The sequence below is a fragment of the Zonotrichia leucophrys genome, chromosome 6 (genome assembly GCF_028769735.1).
Source record: "Zonotrichia leucophrys gambelii isolate GWCS_2022_RI chromosome 6, RI_Zleu_2.0, whole genome shotgun sequence".
Lineage (NCBI taxonomy): Eukaryota > Metazoa > Chordata > Aves > Passeriformes > Passerellidae > Zonotrichia > Zonotrichia leucophrys.
Window position 1 is genome coordinate 16,236,268 of NC_088176.1, and position 25,540 is coordinate 16,261,807.

At 38.1% G+C, this 25,540-nt stretch overlaps 1 protein-coding gene across 2 annotated transcripts in view; it reads right to left on the bottom strand.

The window, feature by feature from the left end:
* TBC1D12 (TBC1 domain family member 12) overlaps positions 1–25,540 on the bottom strand; it is a 40,161-nt gene that overhangs the window by 13,334 nt on the left and 1,287 nt on the right. The window contains exons 2-3 of one of the 2 annotated variants that reach the window (XM_064716438.1): positions 10,805–10,928; positions 4,130–4,186 (exon numbers count right to left, since the gene is read on the bottom strand). In XM_064716438.1, the coding sequence (XP_064572508.1) occupies positions 4,130–4,186; positions 10,805–10,928 (181 nt within the window). The remainder of the gene's footprint in view (positions 1–4,129; positions 4,187–10,804; positions 10,929–25,540) is intronic. The other variant, XM_064716439.1, reaches the window with a different exon arrangement.

A 25,540-nucleotide genomic window follows, 5' to 3' on the forward strand; every position in this document is an offset into this window, starting at 1 on the left:
CCTTTGACCAAAACAGCAACTCAACAAAACAAAAATATGACACAATCCTTAGAAAAAAGCTAAACAGAGCCAGATGAAAACGTCAAATCTCACATCCCCTTCTTTTTCTCCTCTGTAAACAAAAATTTACTGCCAAGTTAATGGAATAATATGCATCAACACCATTCAGCACATTGAAACAAGTATCTTGAACGACTGGACACAGGACTGGTAGAGTTCTGTTGTAATTTACACAAGCAAAATCAAAAAATCAATGCTCACCATTTGAATGAACACACATACTCTCAAGCCGAAAATTATTTCATTCCACTTAAAAATAGAAACAACCTCAGTACTCCTGTCACGTTGTATACCTCAGGACACTCAGTACATCTGTAAATTAGGAATGTATCCTGTGATAACACCCAGAGATCAGCATCCAGGCTGCAGCACAATAGCAATGCCATCCCAGCTTGGTAGAAGTTCTGATTTACTTCCATATTCTCCTTTGTAACAAGAGTCACCAAATCAAGTTCATTTAGTGGTCAGAGGCGAGGAAGCTCAAACATTAGCAACCTTTTCAACATCTCTACATATCTAACTTGTATGCAAAAAAAAAAGGGGGGGGAAAGGAAAAAAAATTTTAAAAAGCACTGCAAGATGTCTATCAGAAATGAAGCCACTCTTAAGCCATTTTTTAACACAAGTGATACATGTGAACAAGACTAGTGGTTCCAGCTATTGCCTGTGCTAAGAACTGATACACTATTTCCAAGGCAACAGAGGAAGAAAAAAAACAAAAATTAAAAATTATTCAACAGAGATTTTCACAAAAGGCAGAAACTCATCATCCACCTGTGTTTCTGAAAGTACACATTATGAACAGCTGGATTTTTTTAAAAAGAGATCACATGGGCAGAGAAGGAGAACTATAAGTGTTACTAGAAAGAGTCAACAGAGAGACCAAAATAGCCTCAGGCTCAAACTGTCATGGCTGCACATTCCCCAAACTGAAATATATTCCAAAGTATCAGAACCTTCCAAGGGAAGATGCTTTTTCCTAAAGAAGCCTGTGCTCTAGGAAACTGATTTGAAGATCAGATCCCACAACCATCAGATGTGTAGAGAAATCCTGCAAATAAAGAATCCATTTTTTTCTGGAATACTTTATATGACTACATGTAAAGAATCCAATATCCTTCACTGTGCAGTTGATGCAGAATCTAAAAAGCTTGAACTGACATAAAACTTCACTTTGAAAGATGCGAGTTAATATTCTCCCACAACAAGGTAAAAATACAACTTAAAGTCAAATGCTTGACATGCAGGGCATGAGGCAGAAGATAGAACAGTTGACAGCTAAGATTCAAGACTATGTAAAACCTGTATATGTAAAACAATTACTTTGGAAGCATCACATGTATGGTTTCACAAGAAGGTTGTTTAAAAAAAAATTATTGCAACATATCAGGCATTTATTTAAAATTCCAGAACACTTCCTAATTCCAAAATAAACAAATTTCAGCTTTAATAAAAAGTTATCATCTTACTAAGTCTGGAACGGCATCCTGTTATCTACTGCCAATAATTAACTCAGTAAGAAGCTAAAATCATGTTTTTCCTGAAAAGCACTGTGACAATATACTTAAGAGTGCTTCAATATGTGGAGGGACTTGCATTTCTGGTATTTATTCCTGCACAGACACAGATAAGCCTATTAAACTACAGACAGGTAACTGGGGCTGGGAAAACATCTTTTGCTTATAAACTGCATTTGTTTAACAAGATAAAGATATCTCAAATAGTTTCTTCTTAAAACAACAAAAAACCCCACCCAAAAACCAGAAACCCAAAAAACCCCACCCCCTACCACCACAACAAAGAACACCAAAAAAATTCTCTGGTATTCTAAATAATAATTTAAAAAAGTAAATAAACCCACAGAGGTCTTTATTGCTTGCACCTTTTTGTTATCTACATGGAAAACATGCAAGTCTGAAATTTCATTCATTCTTCTGCTGTAGTACCATAAAGGACAGTCAGACCATTGAGAGTCATTTTCAATACCTCTAAACAGGACTGGATTGCTCTGTGTAACATAAAAGTAACTGCTCGTAGCTTCCTCTTCCAATACTTAAGCCAATGACCTTAGAGAAAGGAAAACCACTGCACTGCAGCATTCCAAAAGCATTAGTAGACCTGAAGCAGGGTATGCTTGTGGGGATAAAGTATTTAGCTAAGTGTGAAACACAGGGATTCAGTGTGAAAAGACAAACTTGCATCTACAGAGCTCAAACGATACAGCTGTAAAGGAATAAATACCAACCATAAAATTCAACATGAATCTGGAATTAAGTTTGATCTATTTATGATCCAACAACAAAAGCTGAACTCGTGGGAATGAGTGATAAAAGCCTTTGGTTACAAGGACTATGAAAGTTCTCACAGTACCTATTATACAGACAAAACACCACACATCCAATTATTTTGTAGGTATGCTGGAGGAGAAAGGCATCTGATGTGTAGAGAATTTCTGCAACTAAAGAATGCAACACTGAATAAGCTTCCCCTGTCTTAAGGACTGCCTCTATTTAAAGTAGATGTTAAGGCATACTAATACTCCAATTAAACATCCTGTGTATGACAGTTTCTTCTAATATGCTTTCTCCTCTCTAATGCTAAGTCTGATCCTAAAATAGTTTTTATTCAATCAGCTGTGGCTTCTGCTGATGAAACAGAGTGGGGATTGCCATATATTGTGCAAAAGGTTTTAAACCTCTCTCCCTCCTACACACATGTGACTGGAGCAGATGGGTCTATGAAACATCTATATGATTATTTTCATTATGTTGTACAGCTAACTAGATATATCATCAGAAAGATTACAGGCCTTCATTTGAATCAGGGCTGATCATCCAAGAATAGAAGCATTAATAGAATCACCTAGGAGTGCATCCATGTAAGAAGAATTTCTGCTAATGAATAATCCTACATCAGCATGCATGTTGCCTCCAGGTTAAATGTTAAAATTGCTGAGCTAGCACTGGCTATAAAGTGATTATAAACAAAGGAGTGTTTATAGCAAGAGTAGATGTCACTTAAAAATCCTGTGAGTCATAAACTAGACATTTTCCCAGAAATAGGAATTCCAGATGCTGTCAGGACAGGCAGAACAGTACATTCTCACCTAATTTGCAGGTGAAATAGAAAGAACAGATGTATTGATGGAGAAGAAAATACTAATCTTCACACAGTACAAAAGGACAACCAAACAGACACTTAAGAGTTTCTAGGTCAATCTTCCAAAGTTAATGCCATTCACTTTCAATTCTTTGTTTGCTGTATTTTTTCCTCAGTTGGATATTTAAAAAGGTGCATCAAGTTTCATCTGTTGTTTACAAGAAGTCACCGGCCCTGGGCCCAATAAAGGCACGCTGAGAGCGGCCAGGCCATGTAATGTGAACCACAGGCACCAGAACCAACCAGCAGTTATGGGCCTGCTCTGTTCCACACTTCCACAGAACTGAGAAGCCAATCTGTACTCTTCATGTTTAACACAGAGTGCAGAATTACACAAAAAGTGTACAAAGTAATGGGCATGCACAATTTTAGAAGGATCCCAGTCACACAAATAGATAATGTAAATTGTAACAAAAGTTTCAATAGCTACGCTTTTCTAATTTTCCAATTCCACATTGGAAATAGTGATTAAAAGCATGTGGAGTTCTGAAGTGCTAATAGCTTGTGTGGCTCAGACACAGAAAGATTCTAATATATAAATTTTCAAATTTAATAAGTTGTTAAAAAATATTACAAATTTAGCCTTTAAAATACTTTTGCCATTAAGCAATGAGGCACAGCAAACATAGAAAGTAAATTACTGTCAAGCTGTATGATTACCTATTTCTTGCTATCCAAGAACATGCAATATAAACAATACACAATAATTCTCTATCACTTGAAGTTGTTAGTGAGATTCACATGTGAAACTTGTTTATTTTGCTAATGGTTTTTAATGAGTTGATGGTTAGTGCCATAAAATATTCATGCTACTGTGAAAATGTGATGTTTGTACTATTTTAATGAGTGCTACACAGTCCCATGCATGGCATCAAGTACAACTACAAAAAGTATATATTAAATTTCATACCCCTGTGTTTAATAGACTGAGAGCAGATATTGACGCAAGACTGCCAGAACTGTCATCCTAATAAGAAAAACAGAAGCAGAGCCTTAGTGAATTAATAAAGGAAAAGACCATTACAAAACAGCAATATACAACCCAAAATTTAAATTCACATGTAGACTATTTATCTTGTATTTTTGAAAAAACATGGATGTGTCTGTTCCTCTTCCTTTTCCAGCCCTCAAAACAGACATATACAAAGACTTCCCACTTGTGCAAGGTCTGTACAGACATTGACTGGATTGTTCTTCTGCTTTAATTGATGTTTTATATTTTCAGTAATCAGCCCCTTTGCCCAAAGGGAGATTTTTTCCATGGTGCTTCTCAGATGCATGACAAAGGCAGTCCCTGATACACCCTGTGTCTCCCTAGCACACCCCACTCACAGACATTAGACTGACTTAACCACAGCCTTGGAAGGTACATGCTGTTAGAAAGGAGAAACAAAACATTGTCCTCTGCCATGTTATTATTGATATTTCTAAACTGAAAGCTCAAAAGAGGGCTATAACTCAGCCTTGCTGGTGATAACAAGGATGTATTTGTAAAGCTTTGAGCAACAGTCACTTCCATTAAAAATAAGATTCTAAGCACCACTCAAGCAGCAATCAGGTATAAAAGCAAGCCCAACTACAGGAGATCCTGTACAACTACAGCTCTGCACATTTCCAACCAAAAGTCAAAGTTGGCTTTATAATGGAAAGATAAGCCAAGGTAAAATATGGGGTGCAGGGGAGGTGACAAAGCCCGCTGCTTTTAAGCCTGTGCCTGGAAGAAGGAAAAAAATGTTTTTATCATTAATTCAACAGAACATATTTGCAGTATTCAGAATAATAGAAACCATTTTAAAGGCTTTCTTCTTCCTTGCTATACTATTTTTCCTTTTCCATACTGAAGTACGATGCTAGCCTTGGAAGGATAAGATTTATATTAAAACAAACCAACAAAAAAACCCCCCAATCTCACACTTTAAATAAATGTCCATGAAAGACGGCAGATTTACCACCTGAACCTATCCTTCTGGAATTCGATACAGCCTGCCTAGATGATGACTTTGCTTCCTCAGCACCTCAAGCACAGCAGCACGTCTGCTTAACCTGCAAATGCTCAGTTCTTTGAGAGAAGAAAAAATCCTACAGATCATGCTTGGCTAAAGAAATTCAAAGGCCCAAGAGAGGGAGAGGGATCCCACAAAGAGAGAATCCAGAAGACCAAAAAAAAATAAAGTAATGTCCCACCACATCAAAGTAAAGTAAGTTCTATAATTTTTATTATCTCAATTTATATTATTTGTTTCCTCCAAATCCAGCAACTTTCAGGAACAGAAATGAAAACACATACCTACGTATGCCCATGCTTTCTTTTTCAAACCTTAGTAAGAGAACAGTTGCTTCAATACTCATTGTAGTTGTTCTTAAAGACTTTGTTTTTAAAAAAACAGCAGTCAAAAGAATTCACATCAGCAGAGTCCATACTTCCATGTTATTTTCAAAACACTGATCCCTTCTACCCTTGTAAGGTACTCCCCTGAAGATGCATTTGTACCACCAACATAGCACTGACATTGTTAGAAGTTCTCCTTAACAAGTTTCCCTTGTCAAAGCAACTTGGGACGTCCTGGCAGTAGGAGCTGAACTGCATTTTATGGCCTTTATTCAAAACAAAAGAAAGCATCTGTCACTCTGAGGTCCTACCAGTTTCACTACCATTTTACTGACAAGATACTCACTGAAGAAATCTAAAACATCGGGGAATGTCTATGGTTTACCTCTAGAACAGATATTTTACTGACTACACATGTGATAATTGAATGATGCAGGATATTTCTTGAAAATCTGACCAGCTACAGCATCTACAAAGAAACCATCCCAGCCTTCTCACTGCTTCTTGCAGGGCAAATTGTTATAATACTGCTATAGGTGTTACAGGTTCCTTGCAAGACCCAATATCCCCATTTATTATCTGTCCTTGTTTCTAGGCAGTTTGTTACCAATGTATTTCTGCTCTGTATCTGGCAAACAGGCAGAAGTATTGCCTTTCCTTTTTCTCCAGTAGTAGTGCAAGGTGAGCCAATGGGGCCTCTAAATAACAATATGCTTAAGAACCGCTCCTGTAAAAAAGCATTCAACAACTTTTCTAAGATAGTCAGTCCTTGGGTTTGCTTACAAACACACACACACACATTTTATAGGCATTAAGAGCTTTGTGCACTTTTAAACTCTAAAAACCAAGACTGGAGGGAAGAGGGAAGAGTTAATATTGCAAGCCAAAGTGTTTGAGTCATACGAAAACTGATTCAAACCACATCTGTTCCTCTGAAGAGAAGCCTCTGAAAACCCTTGTCCCTGGGAGACCATGGGAATTCTGCCGAATTAATGACTGCAATTTCTCTGTTAGATCTCAGACTGCAGATAACAACATTGGAAAAATATTCAAGTGAAGACACTTGTCTTAGCCCTCAGGTACTTCATCTTTGTAAATATTTCAGAGCCATCCCAACATATTTTCAGAGGTTAGATGTAAAACAGTGACCCAGTCAAAGCTAGTACTTAATGGACTGTCAAAGATTAAAACCTTCAATTTTGTACACAAGGTGACAGCTATTGGAAAAGATGGCTTCACTTCTGAACAAGCAGTCATTGCTAAAATCACTGCAAGCTTTTAATGGTGTGGCAGATTTAAGCAGAAAAGAAGCTTTTTTTTTCCACTTCATTTAAGGCTGCCACTGAGAAAAGCATTATTAAAACTGCTGATAAAGCAAGTTTGGTCTATGTTTTGCTTGATTTTTATATTGCAAAGTGTAATTGCATATTTTGAATTTACTTTAATTCAGGCGTATTATGAAAAACCCACCATACTGCTTTAAACACATTAATAAAACGCATGCAAGCCTGCCTTAATAAAATAAGGTAAACTTAATGATTTGATATTCAGAAAAATTTTTATCATAGATTAAAAGCTCTTTAACTGTAAGCACAAAAACTGAAATTGTGCTTGCATTTTTAAACAGAATCTGGACTTTGGGTCAATACATTCCAAAATGTTATATATCAGCCCACAAGTCTGTTTCTGCTTTAAATGCTTCTGCATTAAAGTATTTCAACAGTCTAATTTAAAGCAGATTTCCGTACAGACTGAAAAGAATTTACCAAACTGATCATTAATGACAACACGCTTCTTATAATAGCTAGTTTTATTAGCTGCAGTTCATGAAAAAAGGCACACTTCCTAAAACCATCAGATGCATTTGACATTTGCAGTCCTGGGGAGTTGTTTTCCCTTTTCAAAAAAAAAAAAAACAGTGAAGGAAAAAAGCCCAGAGGAAGGAGATGTCCAGCAAAAGAGTTGGCCTCAATCACATCCTGCTTGGGCAGCTCTAAATCCAAGGAGAGCTGAGCGTGCCAGCAGCTGCGAGTGGGGATCTGCAGCTGCCAACAACTTCCAACCTCTGACCCAGTTTGAGGGAGCGCAGGGCGCCCGGGGCGGCGCAGCTGCACGCACGGTGCAAACCCCGCAGGCTGCCGTGCCACGGAACACAGCAGCTTCACACGGCCTGAGAGGCTTGCAAAGAAATTATTCACAATCATGTTCATTAGGCAGTCTCTGAAGGCACAGCTGGCTGGCATCATCATCTGAAAAATGTCTGAAACAGTATCCCCAATGAAGGTCCCAGATTTTCGTGGAGGTTATTCAAGATAATACACGCACTACCTGACTTCTCTGGAGGTGAAGTTGTCATATAGCAGTGTCTAGTTGATACAGTGACTGGGAGCCACAAGCATTCATTTAAATGTGATCAGTAATTTACTACATCATCTTTACCATTAACAAAAAGAAAAAAAGAGGTTTCCTTCAGCCAGGATGGGAAAGGGACACATAAGCCCCACCAGTCTTTTGGCTATATATCTACAATGATGCAATTTTTCTCAGTTTTACTAATAGGAAAGTATTTCATGCTTCATGATATTGCCATAAAACTTTGATGTAAGTATTATCCTTATCCAAAAGACTTCCTCCTCCTATTAATTGCAAAGTTTTTCCTGTTGTGAGTTAATTTTTCTTGCAACAGGACTTCTTAAGATCTCATCTTTTACATGCAGGATGCTGACTCATTACTGAGTTTCCTTAATCAAGGGTTTATTTGCACCCTCCCAAAGCTGGCCACTGACATCAGTAAAGTGAAAGGACCATGTCCAACCATGAAAAATCATGTTCAGGAATGGCAAGATTTATGGCTAATAATAAACTGCCATAAACTCCCTCACAGGCAGCTTTCCTACCTTCTTGTAGTCTTACACATAAGGTTCCTTTTAAAAAACTGGCTAACAAGAAGTAACCATGGTTCTGGCCACAAAGAGCTAAAAAATTGGGGGGAAATGTGAGGTTTCTGTTTCAATCATATCTGATCCTTCCACTCTGATTTAGAAAGTCAAAGGGCACGTTTGGAGAGATATTCCATGTAGGTTATGAAGTCACCTGACAGATTCACAGAATTCCATGTAAACAAAACACATTAAGCTTTAATCATACTTTTGTCAACTTCTTGAAGGCCTTATATTCTTTTCACTCACATCCCCAGCATAGTGAGAAATTAGTCTAGAGACTACAGTCAGCCATTTGAAGTGAAGATTCTATTCCCCATTGATCTTCAATAACCAGCTGTGCCTACATTCATTCTAACCCATCATCAGCTTAGTAAATTCCAACATTTTTTGAGAAAAGAAACCATCAGCTTTTCTTCAAAGGCATATGCACAAGGAGCTACATAGTAAGTTTTAAACACACGTGCAAGACATTTGGCATATGCTAATTATGGAGACACTGGGGTCATTTCACAATTTAAAATCAAATTTCCTTAGGTATGTAGTTCTAACTGTGTGTAGAGCAGACTCTCAAGCTGGTTCCCCCACTGGTAACTGTATCTTTTAGCTCATGATGCTTTAGATAAAGACCATGAATGCTTTAGCCAAATAGAAAGCTAAAACCATTAGCAATTACTGGTACTTCACTCAAGATCATGTAAATCCAACAGTGACTCTAATCTGGAAAACATTATAGCACAAACCACATGACTAGGAGCAACTCAGTCATGGCTAAAGATAATAAATTGTTGTGATACATTTGCTTTTCTGACACTTTGGAGGAGTTAAAAAACAGAAACACTACTGTTGAAAACAAACACCATCACTGAGGGAAAACAGAATAAGAAAGTAAGACTATTTCTTCAGATCATCATCTTCAACAGGTAGCCCAGGAAAGATGTGGATGCCCCATCCCTGAAAGTGTTCAAAGTCAGGTTGGACAGGGCTTAGAGCAACCTGGTCTATTGGAAGGTGTCTGCCCATAGCAGGGAGAGCAGGACTCCCTTCCAACCCAAACAATTCTATTATAACATGATCTCCAGATCAAATATCTTCATTACTAGAAAACAGTAAGCAGATGACAGGTAACACTGTGCAGATTCTCCATTTCTCAGGATGGAAGAGACATCTGGATTTTACCACAGTATTTTCACAGCACAAGGCCAACAGCATGCACCTGCAAGCAAAGCAAGAATGCTTGCCCTCTCCCACCCAAAGAGGAAAACCACTTAAATTTGAAAAAGCATTCATTTTACTTCACACTCAAATCACAGAATAATCTGAGTTGGAAGGGATCTTCAAAGGTCACATAGTTGCAACCCATTGTCACAAGTCACATTGCATTAAAGTCCTTCAAAAAGATCCTCTAGTTTTTGACCTTGGTTGCTCCCAAAAGGCCCTCTTTGCCACAAAGCCCCGTCTAGGAGATACTGAACACTGCCTCATTCACAGCCATTTACACCTGCCAAACACATCAGCTTATTTGGAATTTAACAAAGCAGACAGAGAAAGCAGACCTCAAGAGATTCAAGTTACTGTTTTAACCAACACAGGGGACATTTATATTTCTTATGTCAACAAATCTTTCAGGTTTGCACGCTAACATTATGGTAATGATACATTACCAACTGCTCCCCTTTGAACACTGACATCTTAGTATTATTTTATCAGAAGTATTATTTTATCAAAGACAGATTCCACAGGAACAATTATATGGAAGTGCAACCTTGTGGTAGAGGAAGGAAATCAGAGGTGTCTTTGTGAAGAATTCCAGTAGCTCAAAATCAAGTTTAATTTACAGTATTATTTTGCAGCAAAGTATCTTGAGTGAGATTAAAACTTTAAATTAAAGATGATTACATGTTTCAGAATTCTAAGCAATTTGTCAGAGGTCACCTACATAGGAAGTCTTCCAGACAAGGATGGCAATGGAAAAATGAGTCATATTGCAGCATACCATGTTAAATATGACAAAATTTTATGGGAAATTAATGCAAGTTCTAATGTCTTGACAAAAGCAGCTTAAGTGCTTTCTGAACCTATACCATCTTTTTGGAAGTACTTTTTATAAGTACTGAGATGTACTGAAGAATGCACAAAATAATCATAAAACTCAAATTCCTTAGTAACTACTATTACTTAAACAAAGCCCCAAAATAATGTTCTCAGAGCAGCCTGTGGTCATATAACACCAATGTGGATATAACAGCAGAGAAATGCAGTACCTGTATCTTATTTTTACAATTTTCCTACCTTGAGTTATGTGATGTTTACTCACCTGCTGAATAATTTTGGAATCTTTTGGAAGGTTTTCCCTGGGTGGGACTTTTCCAAACAACTTCCAACCAGGAGCACTTTGGACAGCAGGTTTGAGTTCCTTTGTCCTTTTAGTGAAGAAGTTTCTGAAAAGAGAGAAAGGATTTGTTTTGTTTGTTATAAGCATATAAACAAAGTATATTGTTCCTATTTACATTTCTTCAACTTCTCCACCAGTTCACTTGGGTGAACTGTAGAGATTTACTGCTCGGCAAATGCAAAGTGCATTCTGCTTTCAAATAATTAATTTGAAGCGGAGCACCTTTCATTACAGGTGCTTTGATGCTAATATTTGTATTTAACACTCAATTTTACATCTAAACCACTTTATCAGACCTCTTTTTAGTAATAGCAGGCACTTATATATAAACACACACCACAGATTCTCAAACTTTTATTTGGGGCTTGTTTTAAGTGTTTCTTCCTGATTTATTTGGACACCGAAATGACTACAGCTGAAAAACACCCTGTAACTTAATGAGATTTTTTTTAATCGTGAATTATTACTTCTAATCTTCACGGCTTCAACTTTCATAGCATGGACTAGAAAACCATGAAACAATCACACAGCTTCAGTTTGGCAGACAAGCTTTATCAGTGCCTGAAGCAATTACCCCCAAAGAGGCAGATGACTGCATTGCTCCTACTTCTTAGAAAGCCAACCATCACAAGACCCTGTTAGTGACCACTTGTCAGATACTCAGCTATACTATTTGACTCCAATCACAAGTTCCCACAGAGCATGTTATGTACAAGTGCTTTAAAAATGAAAGAAGTGTATTTATTCTGAATACTGGAAAGTTACTTTCCAGAAACTCTTACCACAAAGGGATTAAAAGCTCAGGAGCCTGTAAGGTTATTTCTCAGGAAGCTTACCAGCTGACCTCAGAGAACACAACAGGGGAGTACTTTTAGTGGGAGATGTTTTTGTAGTGTTAACTAGCTAACTTCACACTCTTCTTCTGGAAAGAGATCCTCAGATTTACCCTTCACTTAATGTATTTGCTGTATTTTAAAATACAATTCCTTTTCAAATTGGAAGTAGTCATGTTTGTGCACAGCAAACAGTCTCCTAGCTTTGCTCCCAGATAAAAGGAGCATGCTTCAACAACCACAATCTGTCTGAAAAGTGTTCAGGGCTCCTAAATTCCAGTGCTGTCAGGGTTTCTGGCCAGACAGCATAGCTTTACAATTAGGAACTGTAGTGTTTGTAAGACATTGTATGATCTTCATATACAAGCTAATTTTTTTGTTCCCAGAATGTTTTTTGTTATTTGGGAAACAAGGAAATGCCTGTCAAAAATCCCTTCAGTGCAAGTCTGTGTGAATGAACTCTACAGCCTGTGAGCTTGTGTGTAGTTGAGGATCTAGCCACCAGCAAACTGGAGAGATGGAGAAGTAGGTGCTGATAGAGCATGGAAGCCTCCCAAAAAACTGTTAAGCTCAAGACTGGTGGTCCCATGGAATCCAGAAAAAAAAAAAATCAAGAAACCCAGAACACCAAGACTCTCTTCATTCCATTTGAGGCCACTGCCACTCACTACATCACCAACAGCTCGTCAAAAAAAAAAAAAATTAAAAGACTGCAATCAAGAAAACAGCAATTGCTACAGGCAGGCAGGGAGTACAGGATTACACACACACCTGATTGACAAGAACACCATGAGACATTTTTGTGGAATGCCCACAAAAGAGAATAGAATCTTTTGGTGCCACAGTACACTGTGCCACTTCTGTGGAGGTCTCCCAGATGTTGTTCCAACCCAATTATTGGGAAAGCATGCTTGGGAATAACTGATTGCATGGTTTGAATAGTTGTTTGCCATTATTGAAATTGAGCCATTGCTACTAATAATAGAATACAAATTGTTCTAGGAAGCATTGGTTGTGATCCACACATCCCACAGATGTCCCCATCAGAGAAATTTGTAATATCTTCATCCATCCCTGTGGAAGCCAAGTTAGCTCAGAAGCTCCAAGACAGTGGTTTCTGATACACAGCCTGGAAAGGAGGAACAGTGAAAAAGATCATGGTTCCCTATGCCTTTGAAAAAAAACACCCTTAGTCAATCCCAGAACTGAACACTATTAGTGAAATAAACAGATCCACTCTGTAAGACAAAAGTGTGCTTACATAAATAACAAAGGCTCATTTCATAAGGACACTTTTCACAGTGCTTTACATTGTCTTCAGGAGGGAAGGAGGAGCAGTCAAAGAATAAACAACAAAACAAGACACAAGTTTTCTAAAGACTCTGCACTACCCCACAGCCTTGCCCTTAAATCTGCAACAGCTGTATTTGAACTTCATTAGAGAAGACTTTTTCCCCCAAAAGCAGGTATGCAGGAAGGTACATTCTGGAGCACCTTTCTTGATTTCACAGGCAGCAATAACCACCCAGTCTCTGTACACACTATGGAATACCACCAGGGTTACTGGGCAGTTGAACTCCACTGCCTCTAGCATATGTAGAAGCTGAAAGATGCATTTAATATTGATGGCAATCTGTCATTGTATCAAAGCTGGTTCATTATTAACCAGGTAACTGGTAGATTTTTAAAAGGAAAAAAATGAGATTTAGGCATGCTCATGGCTTTTACAAGATTTAATTTTTCAGTTTTTTTAAACAAATAAAACATCAAGACAAACCTTTAATGTAGTCTGGAAGGAATGAAGTTTAACATTTATTGAGCACATATTGAATGAAGTCTGTTTCTTGTGAAGGCTAAGAGCTCGTAAAACTTTGTATTCTGTCAGAATAAACTTCACATAGGAATTCTAATCAGAAAGACATTAATGACAGATTACAAATAAGCTGTGCTGAAGATGGAAGGACACTTCTTAATACATTGTTTTGGCAAAGAACAGTATCACATCTGAGGTGTTCCTGACAGCAGCAAAGCCTTACAAAAGCCTTGTTAAGGAACAGCATCTGTGAATGCTCACAAGTTGCATTCACTGAACTGCAGGAAGTGTACTAGATTTGATGTATTTGTTGCTGCTTAGAATATTCATGAGTCTCACTGATCCTGGGAAGAGTCAACTATTGAAATGGCTGAAAAGCCAATAGCATTTTGGTACAGAATCTCAAAATCCATTTGAAAACCTCAAAATTCCTTAAAAGAGAGTCTACACTTTAGAACTGAACAATTCTTTCTCTTGCAAGGACCCATGGGATAGAAGTATTAAATTAGTTCATTGATTTAAGCTCTGGTTTACAAAAGCCCAGGGGAAAGCTGCAAGAGTTTTTTTTTCCCTGCTTCTTTTATATAACACATATTAACACCCTCAAATGACACTCCAAAATGTCTCAGTAGGTGCCTTGAAGAGCTCAAAAGCTAAATGAAGTGCCACAGGAGAGCATAAACCATGTTATAATCATCACTACTGTTATACATGAGGAAAGTATGCTTCCTTACAGTTCATTTTAATATAAAAATTAATTTAACTTGAAATGTTGCATTACATTAGACAAAAAAACCCAAACAACACAAATCACACACAACCAAAAAAAAAAAAAACCACAAACAAAAACTAGAAAAAAACCAACCAACCAACCAACAAAAACCCCAAAAACCAAAACAAAACCACTAAACTATGGGCACCTTTGGCAAACATACAGTGTGGCAACAAAAAAAACATCTTTCCAAATAAAATACACATAATTTAGGATTATTTTACCAATAAATCAATATTGTGTTTATATCTCAACGCTGAAAGGTAAACTACTATTCTCTGATTTCTAATCCTTACAAGATAACTTTGAGCTTGCTCAAAATGTTTACCCATTAATTTACAAAAAGCAACTCCAAGTTATATTAGCATAGTAAAAGTTACTTTTTTTAGATAAAAAAGCTAACTGTCAAAATATTTTCTGACTTTTACTTTACACACAACAATCTCGTTTACTGTCATTTTCCATCATCAATCATTTCTTCTCATTGCATCCATCTTTCAAGAGCTTTGATAAGAGGGAATTGTTCTGCTGAGAAAACAAGATTTGAAAGCCACAAGGACTGACAGAGGAAGTGAGGGCTGATTAGATTTTCCTTTTGATTAAGCACCTAGTACCTGTTAGTAAACACTGCATAAGACAACTGCATCATTTTAAATCCAGGGAAGCAACACACAAACAGGAAGGAATCAGCATCCCATCAAGAACATCCTCACTCTATCACACATAGCTTTTCCTCACAGAATCACAAAGAAGGGAAATCCAGCATAGAAGTAATAATACAAATGAGCACCAAGTTGGAGCAAAAAAACCCCAGTACATTTTCTCTGTGTTTTTAATATAGTTACAAAAACACAGTTAAAAGCCCTGAAGTTAAATTTCTCTGAAAGATCATTAAAAATCTACTGATTCCAACAAAACCTCAGAGCATGTAAAAGGAATGAAGTAACAAAAGTCATTAAAAACTGTGTTTGTATTACAAAACAACTGATTTTGCATCCGCACAAAGAGCAGAGTTCTGCTTGTACATGCCATCTGCTCTTGCTCCACCCCATGCTAATTTCTTAATAAGCTTCATGGGCATACAAAATAGGTGTATGTTTAAAACTTACTGAAATTTGAATTAGCTGAAAGATGAGCTGATAAGGAAATTGCTTATTTACCCAACAATCTTTACCCAGAGAATTGTATCAGTAAGGAGTTAGAAGAGACATGTTCCAGGAATTGCTACAGAAACATTTTAAAAAGCCCTAAAATTAGACGTTTTTACTTAAAACCATACTTTTAGAACAAATTCTGGAAACCTCTACATGCCTGCAATTCCATCTTCTGTATGGAATATTCCATAGCCAAATACATAACAAGAACTATTAATTCATATTGGCATCTCTTTACCAGGCATAACACACAAAAGCTGTTTAAGAACACAGCAGAATTCTTCTCCATACTCGAGTCTTGGCCATTCTGTTATGCTCTCATATGAAATAATTTGGAAATAACAGCAGACAAAAAAACCCCATTGCTTTATTAAGCATAATTAACCCCTCTGCTTTAAACAAGACTTTTCAATAATTTACATGCAGAAACAAAGGTAACTCAACTCTAAGCATAAATAATGAATCATTGAAAGGAAATAAAACCTTTTTGGTTAGCCACTTACAAAGCCTGCAGAGCAACAGGTATTCTACATTTTTAATTTCAATAGCTTCAAGTGTCAGCCCATTTTGATCCAACACATTTTTGATTGCTCTCAGCACAAGTTTCCAAGTTGTGCTCTATACTGGAAGAGATGTGACCCAACCAATTTTACAGTTTGCAATTTCCATCATTTTGCTACAAGCAGCAGCTAGATTATAGATTCTCTTTTAATTGTATTACCCCAACCACAGATTTGTTACAGGTTTCCAGTTTCAGCACCTTCTAGATGTAAAGATCTCCTCCTACCCTCTGCACCAAGACAACTCAAAGAATATTCCAAACTACCCTCTCCAAAGAAGTTTCAGTGTTTGCAATACTATAAACCTGCAGTCTTAGATGCTACACAAGCAAGCTTTTGGCCTCTCTCCCCTCCTCACCCCTCCAACAAAAACAAATAAAATAAGGAAATGAAAAATCCTACCCAGAAAAACAACCATCCTCAGCAAGACCAAGCTTGTAATATTTTTTTTAATTAAATATGTCTCCATTTGTATTAGTGATCAACTAAAGCCTTGGCTACAATTAGGTCCACCTGAAATTTAATGAACTGTCAAGGAGAGTTCTCAAGCCAAGGATTGAGAAGCTGGAAGGAGGTGGCCTCTGGTGTCTTGGAGAGGACAAAGATTGACAGAACTATCATGGAACTGCACTGATGAGACTTAATTAGATCAACTCTCTTATCAAGCTCCTAGTGAATACCAGTCCCAAAGTGGCTTTACAAACTCTGCTGGCAGACCAGTTTTACTACAGGTACACAAACACTTGGGAAGTTTTAAGAGTTGAAAGTGTTTAGCAGTATTGCAGAACATCTTGTACAGAACACTCACTGATAAACTCTATTTTACCAGACTACATGCTTCCCCCAACAAAGAGCTGTTGCCCAGGTAAGCTTTACAAGCAGTTCAGGCATTCAAAAACACACATAAACAAGCAGACATATAAGCAAGGTAACTGATGGCGTTGAATTTCAGAATGGTTTAATACAAATAAAGGAAGAGAATCAGCCTTTACTTTTCAGAGTGAAGTAGCAAAGCAGAGCTTTATGTTAGACTGTTCTATCATTTTCATATTTGATCAGGCAGTTATAAAGCTATTTTGACACTACACCAAACACTATGGTCAATCTTCTCTAATAATGATCAAAGGACACTTACCCACAGCATTTAAAACAAAGTCTTAGATCACAGCTGTGAGAAGTGGAGAATTTTTACCAGCTGACTACAGATATTCTGTGTATCTGTATTTTCTGGTATTTTTTGTATGGCCAGGAATATCTAATCCATCAAAGTCACAGCTACTTAATGAGCAACATACTCCAAGCAAAACAGTGCTAGAGGAACAAGAGCCCTTCCTCCCACAAACCCACATAATGGGAAGCCCATTTCCCCTCCTTGCACAGTAATGTCCTACAATCCCTTCTGCTGCATCAGCTCCCACACCCTCCACACCTTGCAAGTCAATCCAGCTCACTAATCCCACAGAAAACCATCAACACTTTTTCACTCTCCAACTTAATGAGCAACAAGCAGCTCACAGAGGATCATATAAATACCAGAAGCAGGGATGAAACATTTCCTTTGTTTCCTGACAATAACAAATTCTTCAGGCAGCTTACCAAGATATCTCACAAAGTACAACTCAGTTAAACAAAGCACCTGAAATTGTTCTAGATGTGACTCACTTTCAGTTGAGGCAAAACTCACCAGCTTTATAAGGGCAATCCCTATACCTATAGTTCAAATGCTTCCATACAATGCATGCTTTCAAAACAAAGGTGATAAAGATTTCCAGCCTTTGACATGGCCTACAAGTCTGTGAACTGGAAGTTCAAACACAGGGCAGAGTTTTATTTTGCAGACTGTCCCAGGGGTGATTGTAACTGTGACCAGCCTGGTTAAGCCTCAGTTAATATTTTTCCTTTCTGGTGCCTGACAGAGTGCCTGTCAACTACTCGATTGCACAATGTAGCACTACAAGCACTGGAGCACTTTTGCAGTCACTCAGTGCACTGGGTTTCAGCTGCAACTAGCAATTCACAATATATTTTGTCATTGCTTCAGTGATCAATTGCAGAAATACTACAAAACACAAGAATTAATTTTTGATCTCTTAGCTGATATAAGAAGGCAGGGGACTGATTTAATTCAGTTTTGCCTGACATCTTTTCTAAGAATGAGGAAGAAATTTTCCAGTCTACCACTCCACTACTTACAGAATTTGAGGAACAGCAAGCAATTTGCAAAACACAGTTTACAACAAGACAAAGCAAGAATAATAGAATCATTTAGGTTAGAAAAGATCTCTAAGATAATTGAGTCAAACAATTAGCCCAGCACTGTTAGGATCACCACCAAACCATGTCCCTAAGTGTCACACCCACATGACTTTTAAACACTTCCAGGGATGGTGACTCAACCACTTCCTTGGGCAGCCTGTTCCAATGCTTGACTAGCCTTTCAGTGATGGTGCTTTTCCTAATATCCAACCTAAACCTCCCTTGCCACAATATGAGGCTTGATAAGTGGAAAAAGAAACTGACACCCATGTCACTACAACCTCCTCTCAAGTATTTGTAGAATGACAAGGTCTCCCTTCAGTTTTCTCTTGTCCAAACCACCCCAGTTTGGCAGTTTGGCATCTAAGGCAGACAGATGCCAGCCACACAAATACCTTTGAAGCAAGTGGATTGTTTGAGTTTTAAAGCATTCTGGCATCCAGCACCCAAACTGCTTCATTACTGCCCAGCAGCAGACAGACAAGATCCCACATTAATGAATGCATTAGGCAACTGAAGCAACACAGACAGGACAGAGCTTTGCAAGGTCTGAGGCCTGACCACAGCCAAGCTTAGATTGCCTATTCTACAGCTGGCCTTCAGGAAGCTTAGACCAACAAATATCACAGGCAAGGAGAGCCAACAAGGAAGCTTTATTATGCTACAGGATCAAAAGACACATTTTCACTTAGCCAAGAGCGCATTACAATGTGCACCCAACATAACAATGGAAACGGAACATAGCTTCTTCTTAATAAAGGAGTACCTTGGAGAAGGGAGAAAAATTGTAGGAAAGCACTCCTCTAGGCTACAGCTTTTCAGTCAGGCTATAAGAAAGCAGGAAAGGCATTCAGAAGAACACCAGCCCGAGTGTTTGGCTCTCAGAAGTTCTGAAAGAATAAACTAATCTATGACCATGAAAACTAGTTTTCTACTAATTGAAGTCATAAGTTCACCCACACAACAGCCACACTCTTCTTCAGACTGTTACCCCAATATCGAGCCAGAAGCAAAATGCTCTGCAGGTGGCTTGCACAGCTGACTGGTTTCTGAAAATACAGAGGCAAATTATCAGTCTTTTTTGCAGGCTATCCTTGTGTTCAGACTTCATTCAAAAATCTGTAGGATTTTTATGCTGGAGCTCTCTCAGACTCTGAGAGTTTGACTGACCTCAGAAACAGGCTGCAGTACTAGAGAGATGAAGCAGAAATCATGCTTCACTTCCTTAGAAAGCAATAATAAAAAGATGCACACACAGAGATTGCAAAGTTTAAAGCAGTGCCAATCACCCCGTTCAACAAACCTAGTTCCTTCCCAGCTGAACAACAAACAAGACCAATTATGATAAATATAAAAGGACAGATGTTTATGTCGTAAACATCTCAGCAGTTCCAATAAACTCAAGAGAGGAGTAACAATTTTTTCATCTACATGAATGAAATGTGACCAAAAACCCTTAAACTCCTTTTTTATTCTTAAGCAATCAGGACAAAACAACCGAATGAATAACTGGAACAGCCAAGAGAGCAAAAACATAGAACTATCATTTTCTTAGAGGCCAGCTGTGATTTAAGTGAACTCCTTTGGTTGTTATTTCCCATGTAAAACATTCTTCTTTTAGTCATAGCCTATTCAGAAGAGATGTTCCATTCACTTTGTTACTACTCTCAATATACTCTGTAAGAAACCCTGTGACCCCAAATAAGCAGAAGAGACCAATGAATGAAAAGGCCTTCTGCAAAATGAAGGGGAGGGGGAGAAGAGAAGATGCTTTCAGATTAAGTTTAAATGCTTCTGTAGAACAGTCCTGAACAAAACAAGCTATGATTCCAACAGTTTGCTGCATACAAAACAGCAATTTAAGCTATTTGGCTCAAAAAAATCCACACAGTCCCCCACAAAAAAAACCCTACAGCATTAGTTTAATGAGAACTTACTTCATGAAAATTTATACTAAGATTACAAAACTCCTAGTGCAAATATATGTACCAGTGTAGAATATAACACTGTTCATTACACTATCCACCAAGGAGAGCACAAAAATTGCTAACAATACTTTAGGCATTACAGACTGATGAAGACTATATATCTGAGGTCTCAGAATTGACATTTATTCAGGCAGCATTTTTTCCTTGAGGAGGTAACTGGGGAAAGACTTGCTGCAAACAGAAGCTGGAGCAACGTGGCCTTCTGAAACATATCCAGAATTAAATTAATGTAACATTCTTCTGCTTGAGCTCCTGAAATTTCATTTTCATTTGCTAGTCAACAGACATCCTAACCAAATTGATTCCACGGGTGCAAAGCATCTTATCTATGGTGAAACACTCACTGAAAGTCAGAAACTGGTCAACATGTGAACACAACCTCACAAAACAAATCATTCTTCACAAATGTCAAGGAAGAATCCACAGAGGAGCTTCTCAACTTGATAATATGAATGCCATATCCTATTTTATCAAGTCACTTATGTCTCTAACTCAGGGAAAAAAAAGGACTGTTTGAAGTTGCCCACAGATTAGGGTCCAGGTACTCTTGCTTACTTTCTCCAATCAGTTTAATTCAAAGCAATTATATGTATCCATTTCTTCCCTTAGGTTACAAAATTACTTATAGAAAGCAGAAACAACTGCACCCAAAAACAGAAGGCAGAAGGGTGCTCTCATAATTTCTCAGGGAAGCTTTTATGTATTCCCTTAACTCTTTTCTCTAATCATCTTTCCAATATATATTGATGGTAGAGCTGTACTTTTTTTCATTCGGTTTGTTTTGATCTGGACAATGTAAAAACAACACCAAAATCATAAAACACACAGGTTTTTTTTCAGTAAGATCTGATCAAGATATAGGCACAAGCAATAGCAGAATAGAAATTAAGCACTGTGAAGTGACCCCATCAATCTGATTTCTCATCTTCACATGAATGGAAGGTTTAGAAGACCTGTCACAAGGACAGCCCATTCCCACTTGATTCATTTTTGATCAGAAGTCCACTAAAGATTTTTCTTCTCCATAGGGGCCCAGTACATCCCCTGAAGTTTCATGATGATTTATGTATGCAGAGCTTTTCTCTAAGAGAAATGTTGATTCTGGTACTAAACTTTCACAAGACCCATCTAGGTAGATGCCTAGGTAGTGCAAAGAGCTGCAAGTGGCACTTAGTAAAAAAACTGAAATATAAACTACATAGCTAGGGACACTACTGTGTACTGAGTAACAGCACTCAGTGAACCTCCCTGCAACCCTCCAGTCTGTGCCAAGGACATCTGTAAAGGCAAGAAGATTAGCAGCTTTTGAAGGACTGCCTACTCAAGGCTGTGTTTACAAAGAGGGAGACAAAGATGTGAGCTTCAGTGATGTCTTAGTGCTTTGTGCCTACAAATACCGACTACTTTTGACTTTCCATCACCTCTTCAAGTGAACATTTTTCAAAACTTCTGGACAACAAACACAATCACTCTGGGCAATGAAAAAAATAAGAGACTAAAGACATTTTCCATAAGAATATGTGTGCCAACTAGCCTTCATGCTTATAACCCCTTACACCTATTTCTCACAGCACACTCCAAAGACCTACAAGAAGTGGCAGTTATTAATTAATCTCATTGTGAATCTGAGGTGAATACTGGAACACAAGTACTTGGGAAAATGGTGCTCTACTACTACAAAAGCAAATATCACTGTTGTCAACAGTAAGCTTTGAATCAAGGAATAACAAACTACCAGATACCTAAATTTGTCTAGCAAATACACAATTCACAAAGGTACAATATCTACACAAGCTGAAAAGATGTCTGGTACCTACCCACAGAGCTATGAAGTAGAAGTCATCTTTAGAAGAGGTTCAGAATCAAGTCTTTATCTCAGCCCTGGATTACTTGCTGCTGCTTGACCTTTCTGGTGTCCTGTTTTGCTCTGCCCCCAAAAGCAGCACATTTAGAGCATACTGTAGTCGAGGTAATAATCATGGCTTTAATTCAACTGTCCATGCAATGTTCCTGCTCACTGAACCATTCTGCACCCAACAGGGATCCAGTAACCCAAGAACAGAGCATTGCCCTTGTAAGCTGCTGTGTAAGACCACAAACCATCAGAACAATGCCTGTATATGACTGCATTATGAATTATACACTACAGGACTACAAAGCAGTGACAGTTGACTTCCAAGAAGCCATTTCTTGCTCTGACCAAAACAGCAGCACAGTGGATACAACTGACCATAGCCATGCAATTTTCCTTGCCATGACACTCTGCTCCACATACTGATCTACTTGTGGCATCCCTACTTCACATGTGAAGAGAAATAAGATGTACAGCAAAACCAATTATTTTTCTGTTAAAAGTTGTTAGTATTGATTTGACAGGCTTAATGATTTTGGACAAATACAACTTAAGATTCCAAGGCTATACACCATACCTAACATTCACCTGAAAAAAAGGTTCTAGTCACTAATGCAAACTTCCCCAGGATCTTAAAGTAATTACTAATGACAGTTTCAAGGGCACAGACACTCTCCCTGTCACAGAGTTTGGATAAGATGCATCTGATTACAGCTGCTTGCTTTTTCGCCCACCTTACCTCACCAGTTTTCTCTCTGGTTCAGTGAATGAAGACAGACAATTAACACAGATTATTTCAAAGAACTATGAAGCAGGTCAGTCTGATAACTGAAGAGCTGGGAACAAGCTGGACCAGCTGGAAACAGCAGCCTCCTAACCCAGATCTGTCTGATCAAACTGTTCGGTCACAGCAATTACAACAATAAAGCCGAAGGCAGTACGACTTCCTTTGCCTTCTCTAAGTATCTGCAAGAAATGTCCAGCTTCTAGAATCATTTCCATATAATTATGGCTATTAGAAAAACACAATGGGAAATACCAAATTTTAGACAGTTTGCAAACTCAACTAAGAGCATTGCAAGCACAAAACATCCTACATAAAATACTCCAGGTTGCTGGGCTACCTACGGAGCACATCCAGTACCTTTTGGGTTTTCTTTTTTTACATTGTGGGAGCAGCTACACTCTGACAAAACACAAATGAGTTGCTCTCTCTCAGGTACACAGCCACTTGGTACAACTCAAACTCTGGGGAACAATATCATTTACGAGCCCGTGCACATTCAAAAATACAAGCAACCTTCTCCTGAGAACTTCACATGGGAGTAGAGTTGCTACAAACATTCAAACACAGGACAATTTTTTATACCATTTCAGTTCTCATTAGTGACATCCCCTTTTTAAGAACTACAGGATAACCCACTTACATTGGCAATTGTCAGCTTTGTATAAATCTGGACGGTTTAAAACAAAAGTGAGAAGTCTAAGCTTTTGAATTACAGGTTCAGAAGAAAAGAACTAACTACTGAGAAAGTTATAAAAGCTTTATTACACTTTTCATAACGGATATTACCCATTCTGGTATTTATTTTTCTAGAGACAAATCTGTCAAGCAAGACAAGTTTGAACTTGTTTTTAAAGAAAATGACTGGAAGTTTTCACTAGCCAATCTCATTTTGGCTGATGAGATGAAATCAGCTGTAACTAAGACTCTTTTATGAATGTATAGGCAGAATTGAAGGTAGCCAGTATTGCTCACCAGGCCAAATGCACCAGAGGCACAGCCAGCTGGGCCAGTCAGGCACTGTGAAATGGGATTTCCTGAGAGCCACTCTTCCACTGAGGTGTCTGCGCTATAGCTTTTGTCAGGATAGAAGCAATTACACTTTTTCATCTATTACCCAAGCCTTTACTAAAACCAGCAAATATCAATGTATATTGACCACTTCTACTGCACATCAAGTTCAGACTTTTCTATTGTCCTGGTTTTATCTGGGATAGAGTTAACTTCTTCCCAGTAGCTGGTACAGAGCTCTGTTTTGGATTCAGTACCGGAACAATGTTGATAACACGCTGATGTTTTGTTTGTTGCTAAGTTGTGCTTATCCTAAGTCAAGGACTGTGTCTCATGCTCTGCCAGTGAGGAAGCACACAAAAAGGGATTATAGCTGGGACAGGTGATCCACACTGGCCAAAAGGATTCCACACTATAAAAACCTAATGCCCAGAACATAAACTGAGGGAGGGGAGTTACCCAGAATGGGCTGATCAGTGTGTGGGGAAAGGTCTGGCATTAATCAATGGGTGGTGAGCAACTGTGTTGTGCATCACTTCGTTTTTCTTTATATTATCATTATTACTATTATAATTACATTTTACTTTGCTTAAATTACCAAATTTTTCTTACATCAACCTACAAGTTTTACTTTTGATTCTCTTTCCCATTTCACTGGGGCCAGGGGTGAAGGAGGTGGAAAGCAAGAAGCTGTGTAGTGCTTAGTTACTACCTGGGGTTAAACCACAGCACCTATGAGGAAAATGCTCCAGAATTTCAATCAATTACTGATTTGGGGCAAAAGCAACAACATAAATGTTACTGGTAGACGTGCTCAAGTAGTGAGGCAAAAGGAAGGTAATTACAGAATATTCTGACTTGAAGGGACCCACAAGGATCATCGAGTCCAACTCTTTAAGTGAACGGCTCAGACAGGGACTGAATTCACAACCTTGGCCTTATTAGCATCATTCTCCAACCAACTGAACTACTCTCATACAATATACTGCAGTCTACATAACATGAGGGAAAAGGAACGAAAGCATGGGATGGAAGATCACTAATATGGAATAGGAGGAATTGCAGGAATCTCTCAGTCTATCCCTGAAACAAAGTGGGTGCACCAAACTTATCTTCAACTGCTACTATCTTTATCCTCAAGAATCCATCTCTCCCTTTTCTGAGAGTTGGCAGAGGGAGCCCATTTCTCCATTTGGGAATCCCATTTTGAGATCAAACCTCTCCCATCTCAATTCTTCAGTTAATAAATTAATCTTATTTTATCATCTTAAAACACTTAAAAGACCTACTGTCCTATCAGCGACTTGAACAACAACTATAACCCCTCGGTTTGGGAGACTTAAAACTGCCGGAAATTAAATTCCTCACTTCAAACATAATAAAGGTACTATAGAGCGTGCTATAAATTATTATGGTCCAGCTGCACCTCCTGTGTAGTATGCTAAAGAGTGAGTAATGCGACAGAGATCCTAGGTGACAAAGCTGGATGTCCCACAGCTTTCGGTTTTGTGCTAGAAACTTAACACAAGTCAATCCAAGCACAAAGCATAGTCCTTGAAGTTTTCAACACCACGCTTAGAACTAAATAAGTAACCTCTATCTACACCGTCAACAAGTAGGAAACGCTTTATAACA